We start from the raw sequence: 19,254 nt of genomic DNA on the forward strand, positions 1-19,254 counted from the left end.
AGATTTTATTTCTATTTTGGATTATTAATGAAACGTCAACGGGTTCTAACTCATACAAGATTTATCAATGGTGTATTTTTTTTGTTTACCTATTTCTGACATTTTTTTTGTCCACCATAAACCATTTTTAACAAAGTCGAGTAAAACTCTAAAAATAAATAATTTTGCAACCGTATAATTTTATAAATTTTTCTAGAGTTATTAATTTTTTTAAAAAAAATATTTTATTACAATTCTATATTTTTGAAATTAATTTAGGTAAAATAAGAAAATAATTTAATTTATTGTTCGATAAATTGTTTAATTTTTTGAATTCAAATTTTATATTTTGTTCATTACACTATTTGTTTTATATACTAACAACTATCTAAGTAAATACTAAACAACTTCATAACTTTATCTTTTGAACATGAAAGCGCTAATAACGCTAATAGTCGATCAAATCATTACGAAAATAATGCATATGAATTCGCCGGTCATTCTTATATCAACTTAATCAAACTGCGTGACTTCCAAATGTTATGTTCATCACCATTATATACAACACGGAAAAACAAAAGTGGAAAAAAATAAACGACAAAATCCTGTACACAAAACTACACAACGATCAATAACTTATCCGGCTCCGCACTTACGCGGGGCTATACCCCTAGTTAACATAAGTGACGTCCTTTAATTAGGGTACATAAGAGACGCCTCTTGTAAGCCACGTATCAGGGCGATAGCAGTTTTGTAGCTTCTTCAATGGCGTCTTCTTCAACTACTCTCATCTCCTCCTCCACTAGGGTTCTTCTCCCAGCCAAGTCTCCGCTTCCATCTCTCTCCCTCTCTTTCCTTCCAACTCTCTCATCTCCTTCCGCACTCGCTTCTCTCCGGTTTGCTCGACCCTCTTCCCTCACCTCAATCCGCTCCACTTCTCAGCCTCCATGAGCTTATCATAAGACTTGGCTCTCTTCCTTGGTCTTTAGCTTTATGTATCCAATTTTATTGGTGATTCATAGTCTCTGTAACTATGTTTTGTGTAGATTTCACTTAAAGTCCAGAACTTTATCGACATTTTGTTCATAGGATTGTTAGTTTTATTGGCTATTCACAGTTTCTTTTAACTCTGTTGTGTAGATTACAGTAAAATTCCAGAACTGCTTGTTTTTTGCACATGGAGAATCGATTGAGAATCATTTTTATTTTTTGTATGGTCTGGAACAAAGTTGAAATGTTCCTTTCTTAGCTGTACTAGTACCTGCTTAAAACAAGAATAAAATTGTAAATCTTTGTTGTGGTTTCCCTGAATGTTGAGCTGATTTTGGACGAGACTAATGGTGTGTGTGTGTGTATATGATAATCAAGCTTGTGGCATTGTAGTTTGGATAGACTGATTCAGTTCTTTCTTTGTTTTGATCTTTCTTTGCAGGAGCATCATGTGAAGACATGCGATGGTTTAGTTTCAGTTGTAGTCTATGGAGACCAAGAGAAGCCAGCATTGATCACTTACCCAAATGTAGCATTAAATTGTAAGAGTAGTGGTGAAAATATGCATTGGTTTATATTCACTTTCACATAACCTGATGTTAGATTGTTATGTTTGGCTAGACTTGTCTTGCTTCCAAGGACTGTTTCTCTGCCCTGAAGCAGTGTCTTTGCTCCTCCATAACTTCTGCATCTACCATATTAGTCCCCCTGGACATGAGGTTTGCAGATAAAACATAAAGATAGTGTTTTGGGTCTGATTCTGATATCGCCTCTATACAAAGCACCCTCATGGTCTGAATGGTTTTATTACAAGGTTTAGTTTTATATTATGTTGTTCTTTGTTGTTCTGATCTTATGTTTCATGTTCTTGTTCTTATGTTTCATGTTATTGCATCTGGTTATTGATTCATCTTTGTCTTTCAGGTCAAGAATAGAGTCAAAGAATGGAGCATTGGGAGTTTTCTTGTGTCACGGAGTGGAGGAAGTCTTGTAGTTTTCTGTCTTGTTGTCTTGTAGCATTGGGAGTAAGCTAGTAGTTTTCTGTCGTGGAGGAAGTCTTGTAGTTTTCAGTCATGTTTGATCACACACATGTTCTCTCATTCTCAACCAACCAAGATCATCTTGTGTAGATATGTTTTTCATAAAATGTTTAATTTTTTTTAAGAGCTCTTAATTAAGAGACTTGCATTGGAGATGGTAAATATTAAAATCTCTTAGCTATATCTCTTAAGTCACTTTACTACTTAAAAACTATTAAAAAATAATTAAGACACCCTAATAAGAGCTCTGGGATAATAATGCTCTAAGTCGACTCATCCACATAAGAGATAGGATTCAGAGTAGGTTCCTGAACTTAAAACAAACAAACCATGTATTGGAGTCCAGCGCTACAAGTCTAAGCAACAAGTCCGACACAATGTCTATAAGCTTAAATAAATGGGAAAAACCCGATGTATGTAGGGCTTCCATGCTGGTTAAATGAACAAGAGATATAACCTTGAGAGAGTTTATGCTAGTTATGTGAACAAGAGAAGTAGCCTTAGCAGTTGCTTTGGTGCAACACACTTCTTTTTAATCTTTTTATTAACCAGTTAAAATATATTTGTCCTTAAATAGTGACAATCCATTTACTATTATTTGAGGAGCATTCTAAATAATAAATCTTTGTCTCATGTGTTATTATCAAGATTGTCATTACTTACGTGTCATCATGAGAGCTCTTCTCATAGTAAATATATATGATCGGTTTTATTTGATCCCTTTACTATTATTTGAGGAGCATTCTAAATAATAAACCTTTGTCTCATGTGTTATTATCAAGATTGCCGTTACTTACGTGTCATCATGAGAGCTATTCTCATAGCATTTAGTGAATAATCCTTGCTTGCCTAGATTAATTACATATAGTGCCATTGGACATTTAAATTTCATGTTTATGCATGATATAATTAGTTTTGATGGATTATACATATATCTCTTATTTTCATGCGAGTTTTAAAAATGTATTTATTGCCTTCATGCTTATATCTTCTCATTCTTTTTTGGCTGTATTTTTTTTTTGCAACCTAACAATAATAGTCCACTGTATTGTAATCAATATCGCATTGTAAACAAGTTTTTATTTCTTATATTTCTTATTGGATGATTTACATTCTACAAAATATAATATTGGTGTATGAGTTTTATATGGAATGATAACACATTTCGTAGTTTAAAAAAAATAGGACCATATATTGATCAACGTTGTAGAAATTTGCTATATTTCTAATAAACTATAGTTTACTACATAAATATAATGCATAATCTAACTTCTTTTTTAACGGTATACGTACTATGTAAGCGTATAGTTTAAATATTATATATAATATAATGCATAATCTAATCCTTTTTAATCTTGTATGTACTAGGTGGTGCCCAAACAAATTTAGTGACTATATATATGGCAATTTTTCAATGCAATTTAATAATATTTGCCCAATATTTCAAATCATTGAATGTATAAATTAATTGCCATATATATTGGGCATTCGAAAAATTATTTCTTGATTCACACTAGAACGCGGAAGATCGACATTGAATGCCATATATATTGGGCAAATATTATTAAATTTATTTACTTTCCATTATATATTCAAAAATTAGCATTCGAAAAATTATTATAGGAAAGTTTTGACTCAGACCAGTATTCGTATGGAAATTAGAACAATTTGTGCTACAATTATTTATTAATTTAAAGTCCTATACAAATTCTATTCAATTCCTTAGATTAAGCACCAAGATTCTGAAATTAAGGACTCAACCCATCACAACACGTCAATCTGGTTATATTCGATCAAGTTAATTTACAAAGTTAATTTTGTTTCCTATATGTTGATTTCTTAATTATATTACTTTCCATAGTTTTAAAATTGGCAGCTAAAAGTTAGGGATTAATTCGATTTGATTTAGGCGAGATAATACTCTTTTCTCTCTAATCTTCCATAAGCAAAACCCTATAAGTGATCCCTGCATATAACATTAGACTGAAATTCATCTACATCAAAACCTACTATTTTTCTACATACAAAAAAAAATCATGAATTTCGTCTTTGATTTTGCTTACATTGTTTTTTATCATGATAAGGTCGATTAAAGAATGTGATTAACAATGATGGGTTTCAAAAATTATTTTTGAACCTAATGATGTTCTAGAAATCAATGTTTTCAGAAAGAGGTATAACATTTCGTTTACTGAATTTGGTAAATATTTGTGTTTAGTTTGGTAAGTTGATACTTTGTTATGGCTTTCTATAGAATTTCAAACCACGAGTTCTGAAGACACTTATAACATGAGTTGTGGTTTTATCAATTTTTTATTTGTTTCTTTATAAATTTGTTTCTTTCATATTTTATTATTCTATCGCATATGTTTCATTTTATTTTATATTCATAATTTATATTATGAAAAATGTAATGCTCTTGCTTTTTTTTCATCTTAAATTCATAATAAATTTATATAAGTCTTTACTTGCTCTTTTAGATGTATTTCCATAAAGTATAATTAAAATACCCCAATAAATTAGTCTATATAGTTTTAAAGTTATAATCTCTTTTAATCCATCATCCCGCGCAAGGCGCGGATTACCACCTAGTCTAAGATTATTTCCTTTTCATTTGTTCTTGCACTTTAATAAGCTCTTTATTAGATATTTCTACTCCATATTCACTTGTTCTCCTTTTATTAAGTGTGTTTTTTTTTGACAGCCCTTTTATTAAGTGCTAAGACCATCATCAATAGGTAGAAATTCCATTGAATTTCTCAATCCAACTTTGAATAACCATAAAATATTGATCTATGAAAAATGACAAATTTCAAAAAAGGTTTTCACAAATATGGCAAAGTCTATCGACTAGGAGATTATTTTCTCCTCTCTTTTTTTACATACTTTATTTTCTTTCTAATAAACTCATTTAGAAACGGCCAGCCTTGTTTATTTTCGTGTGAAAGCATGTGTTTAGGATTTGGAGCTTAACCATAGGTATAGATAGATATATAGCTTAATACTCTATGATGAGTTAGGTGTCAATAATTATCTAGATGAGCAATGAGTTAATGTTTCAGGCAATTTGAAGGCATTTCCATGAACCAATGAAGTTTAAACTTAAACGTGTGAATATGTGATGGTTATTATTTACTCGAGTTGTATGTAATGTTTATATCAATTTCACGATCCAGCAAGACTTGATCATATATTAAGATCTAGCATAAGAAGTCAGCTAACTTCTTCGAAAAATATAAGAAAATAATAAGTAGCCACCACGTGAATTATATTGATACTTGAGTTGAGCAGCGCTAATTAAAATGATCACTGAAACTATCCTGCAAGTTCCACTGACATTTCTCCAATTTTTCTAATATAATCTAGCTGTTGTCATGTGATCATATATCTATTACACGCATATAATAGTCTCGTTTTTTACCAAAAAGATATATAATAGTCTCGTTACGCGGAAGTGCCCGTAATTTAAACACTAGGACACATATTCAACGTGCTCAAAACATTAAACATTTTCTTAGATACAAAGTTTATTTTACGTTTATAAATACCATGCATCTATAGTACTCATCTCCATCCACAAACAAACAATCAATGTCATAACGTTTACAACAAGTAAACCAACAAAAAAGACCTAGAAAACAAAGATGAGTGGCCTTACGCGGCTCATCGTTTTTATCTCCATGTTTGCCTTCATTACTCTGATGTCAGAAGCCCAATACCTTCTTCCGATCATGAAACACGAACCCTCCAAACAATACTACACAGCTTTCGACATCGGATCCGCCGAGAAGTCTTACGCTACCCTCGTCCTCGATCTCGAAACCAACCTAACGTGGCTCAACTGCCGCGAACTCAAATCTTTATCATCACTCCGCCTCATCACTTGCAAGAGCTCCACCTGCAAGTCCATCCCCGGCAACGGCTGCGACGGAAAATATTGTCTTTACCGTCAACCAAACCCTCTCGGCAAACCCGTCACCGGCCGTGTCGTTCAAGACAAAGCTACCTTCTCCACTACAGACGGCGGAAGACAACTCTCCGAAGTCTCTCTCCCCCGCTTCACATTCTCCTGCGCCACACAAGGCCTCTCCCTTCCGATCGCCGGAGTTCTCGGTCTTTCCCCGGCCGGAGAGTTTCCGTTCTGGAGACAGGTGACGAGAGCGTTTAACGTCATCCCCAAGTTCGCTCTCTGCTTGCCTTCTTCCGTCTTCGACGTCGGTCATTTCTATGTCGGTGGCGTTAACGGCTATATTATCCCGCCGTTCAGTTGTAGCAGTAATCCCATCCCGATGACTCTGACGCCGTTGAAAAACATTGAGTCGGGAAAATATATAATCTCCCCCACGTCAATCTACGTCGACGGAGTACCTTTATCGTTGAACCCAAGTTTGCTTGAAGGCGGAGCAAAGATCAGCACGGTGGTTCCATATACCGTTCTACAAACCGATATCTACAATGCTCTTGCTAGTGCGTTTACGCTTCAAGCAAAGGTATTAATCAAATAACAAACTGTTTTTTTATAACATCTTAATAACAAACTCTTTTATTTTAATAATATATAATATAATATTTGTAATATACAAATAACAAAACTATTTTATTTTAAATAGTTTAAAGGTTTAAACAGGAAAAAAACTATTTTAGTTTTGTTATCTGTGAAAACGTAGTTAAATCCAGGAGCGAATCCATAAGATTTTTTTTTAATGGGTGCACAAATGGTAACAAATAAGAGAAATTGAGGGGGCATAATAAAATTTTAGCTATGTTATGGTTATAATTGTGGTACTAAATATCAATATCAAAATTTGAGTGGGTCCACGTGCCCCCATGTTTGACAACCTAATTACGCACAAATAACAAGAATATTTTATTTAATGAACTGATAAATTTGATTTTTGATATTCGATTTGAAATATTTGTGTGTAATAGATTTGCTGATCATATTTGTTTGGATTTAACTATGGGCGCGACGGGTGATCAAGAGAATGATGAAGAAAACTATATTCCTTAACATTCTTTAAATGTTTTTACCATTTATGGCGAATAAGTTTTCTTTTTCATTTCTATTCGTTCCCTTATTTATAAAAAATTATAGAATAAATCAATTTCTTAAAGTTCTGACTGGTATAAAGGAATATAAGGAATAAGAAGGAAATAAACGAAGAGGAATAAAACAAGAGAAAAATTTATTTCTCCCCTAATTTGATAAGGAATAATTATATTTTATTATTTCTCTTTTTGGATTCGACTGGTGATCATTCTGGAAACAAGAGGAACGAATAGAAAATGAACGCAAAGGAATAAAATTGCAGGAATTAAAAGGAATCGTTGTTCCTTCTCAAATTTAAGAAGGAATGATTTTGTTCTTTATTTCTTTACAAAAAAAATGGTAGGGAATAAGAAGAAAAATTTATTCCTCGTGAATGGTGATATTTTTTAGGAACGTTAGGGAATAGAAAAATTTATTCCTCGTGAATGGTGATATTTTTTAGGAACGTTAGGGAATAGAAAAATTTATTCCTCGTGAATGGTGATATTTTTTAGGAACGTTAGGGAATACATTATTCATCGCCGTTCCCTGGTCACCATTCATATCCAAGAAACAAATATTCTTTGTAAATAGTGTAAATTGTAAAGAATGATAAGGAATTTACTATTTCCTCTTATTATCTTATTCACCATTTAAACCATTTTATTAATTTTGATAAGGAACCATTATTCCTAAAATGTTATTTCTACTCGTTTCTTTTTTATCCGTTCCTATTGTTCATATGATAGTTAACAGTCACGCCCTATGTTTACAGAAAGTAGGAATGTCTGAGGTCCCAGGAATGGCTGAGTTCCCAGGATTTACACCATTTAAAACCTGCTTCGAAGAAGGCGGTTCCAGGAGGAACGTAGAGGAGTTCATGAACGTGCCGGTGATAGAGATTGGTCTGCCAGGGAGGGCAGGGGAGGTGAAGTGGAGGTTTCACGGTGCGAATACGGTGGTGAGAGTGTTGGAGACGGTGATTTGTTTGGCATTCGCCGACGGAGGAAAGAAACCTACTGAGCCGATGGTCATTGGGACGCATCAGCTTCAAGATTATATGATCGAATTCGATTTGAGCACCACGCGTATGGCTTTTAGTGACTCTCTCTTGAGCCATAAGACTAGCTGTTCCGCGTGGCCTTCCCGGAGACAGAATCATTCACACATGATGTTATAAAGATATCGTCTTTGACTATTTCAGCTTTTTACTTGTGTTCCAATAAAAAATTTGAATAAAATTTATCACAGTTCTTATACAAATCAAGTCATGCAAATTTAAAAAAATTGGAAATTTATTCTATCTTCTTTTTCATTATCTACTTCCTACTCTCTATTTAAACATCAGTCATACTCCATCATCTATCTGATCTCATTTTTAACTAAATAATCTAAAAGCCAGTACTAAAAGTTTCCATAATAATAGTTATTTCTTCCATTGGTAATAACAAAAATAGAAAGCTTGTAAATAAACCTACCCAAGGTCCCAAGCTTTGCTAGAAAGATACCAAGGACCATTCACGTGAACGGTAAAGTTTGTGATTATTATAAGATACAATATCACTTCCATTGTAGTTACCATACAACAATCCCGTCTTGGATCGACTTGTTCCCATTCTTTATCAGATACCAAAAACCCACTTACGTTGATCAAAGACAAATGCACAAAGCCTCTACTACACAAACCTTAGCGACGGAAACAACTCTCACATCACTCATAGCCTTTCCATAGATCTCAAAGGCGGCTCAGCCGTTCCATTTAAGAACCTTTTTTCTTTTCTTTTTTATGTTTTCTAATATGTTATTTTTAAGCTGTGAGATATTCATATAAAAACTTTCCAGTGAATTCTTACAAAAAAAAAAAAATTCCAGTGAAAATGCAGCGAATCAATCATTGGAACAATGCATGCCTAAGGCATTGATTGGTAGAGCATTAGCATTAGCATTATGTTCTACATTTTTCAATCAACGATTGTTATTTAGAGAAGCATTTACTAAATGCAAATGCTTTCTGGCCAATGCTTTCACATGAAGCTTTTATAAGAACATTTGCATCTATAATTTATAAAATTAAGGAAAATATATAATTAATTCATTTATTTTATTTAATAATATCATAAAATTATTTTTATATCCATAAAATAAAATTTTGATTTCTAAAATTAATTTACAATAAAAATATTTTTTTTAAATAGTTTTTCACGTTCAAAATATATAATTTAATTTATTTTAAATGTGAAATGTTATTTAAAAAAATATATATTTTAATTATAAAATTATTTTTAAATAGTATTTTTTGATATAAACATATTTTTAAAATTTTTAAATAAAATAAATTAATTATATATCTTTTTAATTTTATATGTTAATATATTTTTATATATATATTAGAAATATATTCATTAAAAATAAATATATTAATATACTAATTAAAAATAAATATATTATATATTATATACTAATTTTTATAATAATTTTAAATAGCATACTCATACTGTTCCACCAATCATCCTATTAAACAGTTAGCAAAAACATACAGGTCCTGTAGCATACTGCTACTCTCTGCTACGAAGACGGTGACCTATTTAAAAATTACACCGAAATAGATATAGCTTTGGCTTCCACGAGATCTAAAAGAAAATTATTATCTCATGTATACTATATGGCCTAGATATCATTCATCGCATACATAGTTGATTCTGTAATTTAATTGCTACTGCCTCGACAGATAATCTCACATGGGTTCCTTCATATTTTTCTGTAGCATCTCCATATGTACATTGACCATCTTGCAACCACAATAAATAGTAACAAAATATGCATGCATCATGTGAACCATGTGGTCCAGATATTATTCATTGGATACATAAACACAATATGAATTTTAATTACTACTGTCGACGGAAGATCTCGTCTGGATTCCGGCCTACGGGTATTTTTCTAGCATCTGATCATCTACTAATCATAATAGTAAAATATACCTAGAGTTATTATCTATCTTATTAAAATAAAAATACAAATAAAAAATATCCATAAAACTTAAAACTTATTTACAAAACAATGTCACGGAAGTAATAAATAATCTTAACTTTAATTACTTTTTTTCTTTTCCAATTTACATCATTTCCTAAAATAATTATAACTAATAAAAATTGTTTGGCAACAAAACTGATGTAATATCTTCACTTTTAATTTCTCCTAACATTTCGGTAATCCCCTATATATTATTTGAGAAACATTACAATTTTTTTTTGTAGCCACGTGTCATCAATAGGATGATTATTAAAATCATTAGAGAAATATGTTGGTCCATCTAATTATATAATAAACTTTTTATTAAACTAACAATAAATTCATTATTAATGTACTTTATTATTTCCATAAATAAAATTTACGGAATTGCCTAATGTGGCTAAAATATATATGAAAATGTAAATTAAACTATAAACCATATAAAATACATAAATATTTTAGTTTCAAAATTTACTTTGAACAATTTTTTGGTAAAAATTTTAAACGAACATTGACAACTTATTTTTTAAAAATTATTAATTATTAAAACTATGAATCCCACAATTAAAATTTTGTTATCAGTAATTTAATTTTTTTTCTATAAAAGATACAAATGATCAAAAAAAACTATATGAGTAGAAATCATCATTTAATAGACATTAATATTAAAAATATACTATGTATGTTAGTATCATTTAAATTTAATTACATATCCTATCAAATATTAAAAAAATATTTTTTTAGATTAATAAAATTGATTTATATGTTCGCATCAATTTAATTATATATTTAATAGTTGCTGAATTTTAATTATTTAATATATATTTATTATTTCATAATATATAAAAATATTTAATACATAAAATAATTTTTATATATAATATTTATCCCGCGCAAGGCGCGGATCTTAACCTAGTTTACATTTATTATACATAATTACTTTAGTAAAGAGATGGAATGTAATTAATAGAGGACACCACAAAAATCTATACTATAATGTATTTATCCTCACCTTTTCAACAAAACAGTTGTCGATGATATATTTATATTATTAAAAGAGAAGTACTCATTTGAAAATGTTCTTACTTCATTAATTAAACTTTCTTTTTTTGTTGCTAGTCTTTTTCAGTTGCATTTATGAAATATCATAAAACGAATAAAACTGTCTAATTTATTACTTGTCTTTTCAGTTACATTAATGAAATATGCTTAAATGAATTTAAACTTCCTATTTTATTGTTTGTCTTTTTCGGTTACCTTAATGAAATATCCTTAAATAAATTTGGACATAATGTCATTTAATCAACCAAAAAAACTCATGAGTTATCTTTACGCGCATAATTTTAATAATGGAGATTTTTAAAAACGTGCATAGACGAAAGAAAAATTTTTGTTTTTAAAATTATCTAATTAACTCTATACTCATTTTTTATATTTTTTATATGATATCACACATTCGTAAAAAAAATAGATAGTTTAAGATGCAAAAATAAATATTTACTTAATGAATATAATATGAACGAATATTACAAATACATCATTTAATAAAATAAATAATTAAAAACTGAAAATTCATATCCGCGCAGGCGCGCAAATCAGGATCTAGTTAATATTTAATACCAACCCTTTGCTGAAGACATATGATTATAGTTTAGTTGTCCATGATACAATTTTAGGAATATTCAAGTTTAATTTTTTTTAAATGATAATATGCAATATTTCCTAAGTATCGTATAATTCCACAAATTTAGCTGTAAGACTTAAAATGTATGTATTTAGAATATTTCTAAAATACATGTTTAACCTTTTCAGTTACTATTAATTGATTTCAACAATAAACTCTGTATATGGTAGGATATAAATATTTTTTAATTACTTGTATAACAATATGAAATATTTATAACCGAATATTCTTTTTAATATATATATATATATGCTAAGATATAAATATCTTTAATTATTATATATATATATCAAAAATACATAAAATATATATTTAACCATTTTTGTTACTATTAGTTATTTTAAAATAAAATATATCTATGCTAAGATTTAAATATCTTTAATTTAGTTGTAGAACAACACTTAATGTTTAAAACCGAATATTCCTTTCTGATGTATCTAGATCTCATCATATCTAATCAAAATATTTTTTAAATATTATTGCACTTAAGAAACGATTTCCTGTTTAAAAAAATATTACTCGAACATATCAATGCGTCAATATTTGTCGAAGGTTTAGTACGTGCTGCACAGGTCAATAATTTTTTACACCATGTAAACTATTTAATTATTGTGTTTACAAACATTTTAAAATATGCTAAATGTTTACAATATTAACCAATAAATATTTAAATAGTAAAGTGAGTGGCAGGAGCAGGGTTAGAGACATTCATCCTCATACCGAGGATACCATAAATAGCTGGCCTCCCTCCATTTTGGAACAAAGGGAAGCCATTAAGTGGCCCGCATGAGCTTATATCTTTTAACACCAGAGGGGTACCCCAGAAATACACATGATGTTTTTACAATTAATTTTTTTTTAGTTTTTTGGCCCCCTCGGTCAAATAAAACAGATTCTTTTTTCTATCAGAAGAACTAATCCCAGATTTCCCGACAAAATCCCTTACCTTGTGCCTTTTTAGTTTTAATCAAAAAAGCTGGCAAAGATTCCTAGTTCTGGGTCTGGGTAAGGAAATGATCTAGGTTCCTAACATTCCTTCCCAACTCACCACCTATCTCCCTAGTTCTTGAATTCCAAGTTCAGCTCCTGGTGGCCTGAGAGGAAAGAGAATTTCGCCCGCATTCCCAGCTACTTAGTACCTTTCTTTCACTTACAGCTATCTAAGACATTCAGGGGCAAATTCACTCGATTGCGAAGCAGCGTTCCATTCTTTTCGGCGGCATCCTTCCGCATTGGCGGCGAGTGGAGTGACTCTTACTCAACTTCGATGAAATCAATCTCATATGCCGAGATCAAGGTTCAAACAAAAACAAGAACATAAATAGATCAAAGTCAAAGGGAAAGAAGGGATGCTGTTCATGCGGGGAAGAAGCCAAGAGGAGATTGGTTAGGAACAAGATTCTTTCTCTCCGTTCGGAATGAGTTCCTTGAATTGATAGCCAGCTTTTTTTTTTTTTGCTTTTGGATCCGAGTATTTAGCCTTGCAAGGTGGTCCTTGCTGATTCACACGGGATTCCACGTGCCCCATGCTACTCGGGTCAGAGCATAAGCTAGTGATGCTTTCGGCTATTGGACTCTCGCCATCTAGGGTGCGGCTTCTTCAGCGAAGCTGGAAGAACCCCTCTGTTGAATCTATCTCTCTGTTCGATGGGAATTCCTAGGCATGGTGGGATCAGTTGGTAGCGGAAACCTTTTCCTTTCTAGTTGTGAATTCCGTATTTTTGGAAGAAAAAAATGGTGCATATTATTGGATTCAAACCAAAGGCCCACCCTTTCTTTGAACCCTCCCAACCGGACTTGAAGGTCTTCCCTCATCCGGCTCTCCGCAGGGGAATCTCTACTCACTGTTTCCCCTAATATCTTCCATTTACCACATCATGGGGGTTTACAGGAGATCCCAGAGGCTCGCTCGGAAAGGCCTAGGCGCACTAGATAAGAGCCAGTGAGAAAAATGAACATTATCTTTCTCTTTATCGCTGGGAAAAGAGCTTATGTCATTTTTGAACTGAATCCGTGACATGAGTGGAGGAGAAAAAACAAATACCCGCACAGCTAGTTTTATATTATTTGACAAGAATATTTCAATTAAAGATAGTAGATTCTAAAATTTTGTTGTGATTTTAAGATATTTCACTTAAGTATATAGTGATATACATTCTAACTTCTTTAATTCAGCTAAAATCATCTGAAAGTCATTTAAATTAAATCATTTCAAATCTCAAATTCACCCGCTTTAATGTTTTCACTAGATTTTGATCCGCGCTTCTAAAGCGCGGAAATTGTTCTCTTTAAAATTTTACAAAAAAAAATTAATTATAATATTATGTAATTTTATATAAGATAATCTGATTATTTAATATTGCATTGATTATTTACGTTTGAAAAATAATAAGAGATGTTAGATATGCTATAAGAAGTTGTATATTTATATTTATAAATTAACTTTAGAAAAATATTGTATTATTTTTTAATTATTGTAAAGTATTATATTTACAAATATAATGCTAAAGATATTTTTCATTGCATATTTAATACTAAAGAATAAAATACAACTATAAAAGTCTGTAACAAATGAAAGTTTTACGATTTTGATATTCTACATGATTAGGAAAATGCGATATGAAAAGACACATAATTTGTATCAAAAAAATTAGTGATATTAGTTTAAATTATTTATTAGCTGCAAAATTAAATGTAAAGAAAATGGTTGATTTAATAGTTGTCAAACATAATTTAAATATCACATTTCTTATCACATCAAAAACCTATCTCGCATCCGTATGCAATTATAACATAGGAGTTAGAGATGTGTCTTGTGATTGGTCAAAAACATTGTTATTTCTAATTGATTGATTTAATAGTTGTCAAACATAATTTAAATAAATAAAATGACATAATCTTGTAAATAATTTAAAAACTAAAAGCATGATACTTGTATTAAATGCCGAAAAACGAATTTAATGTATTTTAATTAATAAAATAATTAATGTTGTTATTTTTGAATATGGTAATAGTAATTTTTGTAATTAATTGTAAAAATTAGGGGCATAATCATAAGAATGATTCTGCTTTAATAGTATAGATTTTAAGCTTGTATTAGACCATACCAATAGTCGTAGTTTTCTTATTGGGCCAGATTCAAGAAGAAATGTAAAAAAATCTCAAAACAGTTTAACAACATATGACCGATCCACACGAATTGTTGTCTTTAAGACACCAATCTGTTGCAACTGGTCTAAAACGAGAACAAGAAGTGTTGTGTCGACGAAGAGAAGAAGTGAAACTAAGCTTCGATAACTGAAGATCAATCTCCACCAAGTTATCCTCCATCTGATACCCTCCAATCACCATCATCTCTCCTCCTTCCACAAACGCCAAACACATCGCACCTTTCTCCTTCACAACCACCATTGAATTCCAGCCGTAGATCCTCCATCTCCCGCCACCGCTCCCCACCGTTAGATCAATCACTGGAACATCTTCCATTTTAAACCCCTTCTTCACTCTATAACATACCTCGAAAGGAGCCACCACAGTCTCTGCTTCGACCATCTTCCTCGCCTTGGCCTTTGCCTTTGCCTTGAACTCTTTAACAAAACGTTCGTAAATGGAACGATACAGAACGGTGAAAGGAGTCACGGTGCTGAGCTTAGAGAGTATCGAATTCTCTAAAGGTAACGCCTTTCCATCGATTTCGATTGATTTGACTTCGAAGAAGTATTCATCTGAGGCTTTGTCAGTGATTAGAGATACGGTGGTGAAGAGACGAGAAGCGTCGTCGTGGTACGGCGGGAGGAAGTACGGACCACCGCCGATGAAAAGATCTCCAAAACCAGAGTCCTCTGTTTTAGAAGGCAAACAGAGCGCGAATTTGGAAGAGAGCTGCGACGGGAGAGAAAGTGCGTTTCTTGACAGACTAAGCAACCCCTGAGCTTCCGAAGGAAACCCCTCGAAGCCTCTCCGGCCGACGCAGGCGAATGTCACCGGCGGAGACTGGAATCTAGATCCGAAGCTTAAGCCGTCAGGTGTAGAGTAGAAGAACATTACATCCTCACTTAAGGATCCAGCACGTGACGTGTTATCCACGGGGTTGTACGGTTTTATCCCACAAGGATGGTCGGAGCATCCTGGTTTGACTTTTTCTCCGGCGCCGGAGCAGACCCACCAATCTGAAAGACTTTCTTTTTACTCTATTTTTATAAAGTTAGATTGTATCAATCAATATAGTTGAATATTATCAATCAATATAGTTGAATATTCTGACCTGGTGTGGGTACATTGAGAGGGCGTGTGAGCTTGTGGAGATTGCATTTGGGGGAGTCAAAATCTATCGGAGTATAAGAAGAGTAAGAGTAGCCGGAGAAGCAGTCTAACCAGGTGTAAGGTTGAGATAGGTCGATGACGAAGCTGACGGAGACGGTGATGTTGGTTCCTATGTCGATGGAGGTGAAGTACAGATTGATAATTGGGTCTTTGATCACCGTTTGGATTAATGCATGAGGTTTATTTGGCCATGTTGCGACGGCGGCGGAGACGAAGAGGAGGAGGAGGAGGAGGAGGAGAAGATGTACACGGTCCATTTTGTTGTTAAGCATTGACTTTGAGAATGCCATCAATCTTTATTTGAGTTCAAGATATGGTGATATACGATGTAGCATACAAAATAACTAAATTTGACAGCGAAAGATATAATAGTATCATACAGTTCGCTGACCTTCAATTTAAATAGCTCTCGAGGAATTTTAAAAATAAAAATATTGCACCAGCCGAGAATCGAACCCGGGTCTGTACCGTGGCAGGGTACTATTCTACCACTAGACCACTGGTGCTTGTTACTCTCTTTCTTGATGATGAAAAAAAACCTATCATTTCTTAGCTTATCTCGTTACTGATTCATTTAATTTTTTTGTTCAATATAAAAGTTTCTGTTACATCTTACATAGTTGTTAGTTGTTTGCTGACAAAAAAAAAAAAAATGTTGTTAGTTGTTTTCATGATGCTCCACCATATGAACTTTACATAAGTCTCACCCTTGTTAACCCACTGTTGTATATTTCGTATTTGAAACTCGGAACATTGTTTATGCTAATGAACCCAAACATATTGGGCCTTGATCTGAACCTAAAAATATGAAGTAAATATAATTAAATATATTTAAGCCCAAATAAATCAAAAATCTCATTTATATATATTTAAGCCCAAATAAATCAAAAATCCCATTTATATTTCATCTGTTAAGCACACTAACTAAATCATATTTTTTTCTTGCATTGTATTTCGTCCCAATTTGTTTGATAGGTTGCCGTCTTGTTATAAGATATCTTAGAGCATCATTATCCCTAAGAGACACTTAGGGGCTCTTAAGCTTTTTTAATATTTTTAAGTATTAGAAATGAGTTAAGAGACAACATTAAGAAACTCAAATATTTTTATACTCCATTGCAAGGTTCTTAATTAAGGGTTTTTAAAATAAAAAAAATATTATGGGAAGAAGATACCATAAGATGAAAATTGTTTATAAAACATGAATCTTTACCACATACAATGTCAATAATGTTCGAACTTCTACTAAAAAGTACCAATAAGAAGACCTACATGAATTCTGGTTAAAAATCTCCAGTGTCCATCAATCACTGAACCCCTGAGACTCAAAACGCTGAGAGAGATGCATAGGGTCATATATAAGAACTTACTTTCCATTAAGTCCCAGTGAAAGACCAGCAAGAACAACGTATGTACCAAATGCCATAAAGGGAATGTACAAGTCTGGCGCATTGATATCATAGATGGGAGGCTTGTATGAGAGCCTACCCCCAACTGGTTCAGAGATTCTAGTCCAATGTCTCTGATCGTTTGAAGCAAAACACGAACTAGTTTTACTTAATGGCTGGTCTGATAAAAAGTCTCAAACAGAAAGAGGCAAGAGAAGACAAGCTCACCCGGTGAAGGAAAGGAAACATAACAACCTTGAGTTTGTTCCTAACATACTGATCATTCACTTGGAAATAGTATCGAGGATCAGAGAAGTAACGAGTAATCTGTTCCAAATTTCAGGAAGAAGACAAACAACTTCAAAATTGATGTAAAAAGAGATGTGGAATTCACCAATAAAATAACTCTTACATTGCTCTGCACATACTCAGAGCTTGATCCTAGAATCCTCTCCCCATACGTACATCTCTCTGCCTATCAAAACAAAATCAACACATCTTTAATCTCATATGAACCAGAAGTATACCAAACAATTTGCATATCAATATTCTTACAAAGACATATTTGCTTCTTAGATTCAACAAAACTCTCTTCTAAAGTCAACCATTCCCCATGAGAGACCTCTCCATGACTCATAACCCTTTCTTTCTGAACAGATATCAAGAACTCGAGAAACCCACAACAGAAACTACTATCTCGCATCACTATAGATCAAAAGTTCAAAACTTTTTTAAGATGAGAGTAGAATCAATTAAAGCAAGGAAGAAGGGAGAGGAACCATTCGACAATGCTGGAAACATGAACAGCCCAAGTGGGTACAGACAATGCGTTAATTGATTTAACTACCACACCAAACAAACAAATAGCAAGGTCCGCTCCACAATTCACCTTGAGGTTTGATAAGAAACCATCATTACAAAACTCAAAGATGATCTAACAAAAGATATTTATTGCTTTGTAATAAGAGAACAAACCAGTCCGTGCTCTAGCTCAACGCATGCCCCTGAGAAGAGGATATCAAGAGCTTCAGAGATTGATCGGGACGGAGGAGGCGTTGGGGAGGAAGGTCGGGACGGAGGAGGCGGGGAAGCGACTGAGACGGCGGCGATTCCGGTGGTGGAAGTTTCGAAATCAAACCGAATCAGTCCTCTCGGGAGAGAAAGAGAGATGAGGGAGATGAGAGCGAGACAGAGACGTCGCGTTATGGTGACACATGTCACTAAGAGGCGGGCCTTACAGACCTTACGCAAGAGGCGAGTCTTGGGCTTCTGTCTTTTCTTAATTGTTTTTTAATTGGATTTAGGAGAAGAGTTGGGTTAAGAGTAAGCGATAATGATGCTCTTATGATCATTGGTAATTGGTAAATCAACTTGTCAATCAACAACTATTTATAATAGTGGGAATCCTATGTTCATTGTACGATGCAATTGATTGCTCTTTAGAAATAAAAATAGATGGCTTTTAATAATGGATTTTGGAATTTTATACAATTATAATCGTTAAAAAACTCAATGGTAAATTTTTATACAATTATTTGTTTCTACATGTTTATTACGTGAATAATACTAGTGATACTCATTTGTCATTCATAGTAAATTGGTGTGTTTACTGTTTAGAGCATCATAATGAACATTCTCAACAATGTAAAATCCAAGAAGAGTCTCTAGTCACTTGATGGTAAACCAAGACTTTCAGAAATCCATTTCCAAACCACTACAACATTACAAAGCAAAAGCACAGGATATCTATCTACCAATAATAGTTTGCATCTCAGTGCAAAAAGCTTAATAACCTAACATTCCAATTGA

General features: G+C 32.6%; 3 protein-coding genes, 1 long non-coding RNA gene and 1 other non-coding gene across 5 annotated transcripts; 2 read left to right on the top strand and 3 right to left on the bottom strand.

Annotated features, from left to right (window-relative positions):
* Nucleotides 1-691: 691 nt before the first annotated feature.
* Nucleotides 692-2,133, top strand: LOC106315965. The gene is made up of 3 exons (XR_001264688.1): nt 692-1,511; nt 1,591-1,783; nt 1,894-2,133. It is a non-coding gene; the product is annotated as an uncharacterized LOC106315965 (long non-coding RNA).
* A 3,475-nt stretch (nt 2,134-5,608) lies between these two features.
* Nucleotides 5,609-8,256, top strand: LOC106317295 (basic 7S globulin 2-like). The gene is made up of 2 exons (XM_013755137.1): nt 5,609-6,499; nt 7,814-8,256. The coding sequence occupies exons 1-2, from the start codon at nt 5,654-5,656 to the stop codon at nt 8,216-8,218; spliced, it is 1,251 nt and encodes a 416-aa protein (XP_013610591.1). The 5' UTR covers nt 5,609-5,653; the 3' UTR covers nt 8,219-8,256.
* Nucleotides 8,257-14,854: 6,598 nt separating this feature from the next.
* LOC106318661 (basic 7S globulin-like) lies at nt 14,855-16,411 on the bottom strand. Its single transcript, XM_013756735.1, has 2 exons — nt 15,999-16,411; nt 14,855-15,903 (listed from the first exon to the last, which is right to left on the bottom strand). The coding sequence occupies exons 1-2, from the start codon at nt 16,345-16,347 to the stop codon at nt 14,906-14,908; spliced, it is 1,347 nt and encodes a 448-aa protein (XP_013612189.1). The 5' UTR covers nt 16,348-16,411; the 3' UTR covers nt 14,855-14,905.
* An 81-nt stretch (nt 16,412-16,492) lies between these two features.
* On the bottom strand, nt 16,493-16,563 carry TRNAG-GCC. The gene has a single exon. It is a non-coding gene; the product is annotated as a tRNA-Gly (tRNA).
* Nucleotides 16,564-17,423: 860 nt separating this feature from the next.
* On the bottom strand, nt 17,424-18,797 carry LOC106315164. The gene is made up of 5 exons (XM_013752918.1): nt 18,688-18,797; nt 18,421-18,595; nt 17,858-17,920; nt 17,674-17,772; nt 17,424-17,579 (listed from the first exon to the last, which is right to left on the bottom strand). Exons 1-5 carry the CDS (start codon nt 18,795-18,797, stop codon nt 17,424-17,426), a joined length of 603 nt encoding a protein of 200 aa, XP_013608372.1.
* Between the last annotated feature and the right edge of the window lie 457 nt (nt 18,798-19,254).

The sequence above is a fragment of the Brassica oleracea genome, chromosome C9, assembly GCF_000695525.1.
Source record: "Brassica oleracea var. oleracea cultivar TO1000 chromosome C9, BOL, whole genome shotgun sequence".
Classification (NCBI taxonomy): Eukaryota; Viridiplantae; Streptophyta; class Magnoliopsida; order Brassicales; family Brassicaceae; genus Brassica; species Brassica oleracea.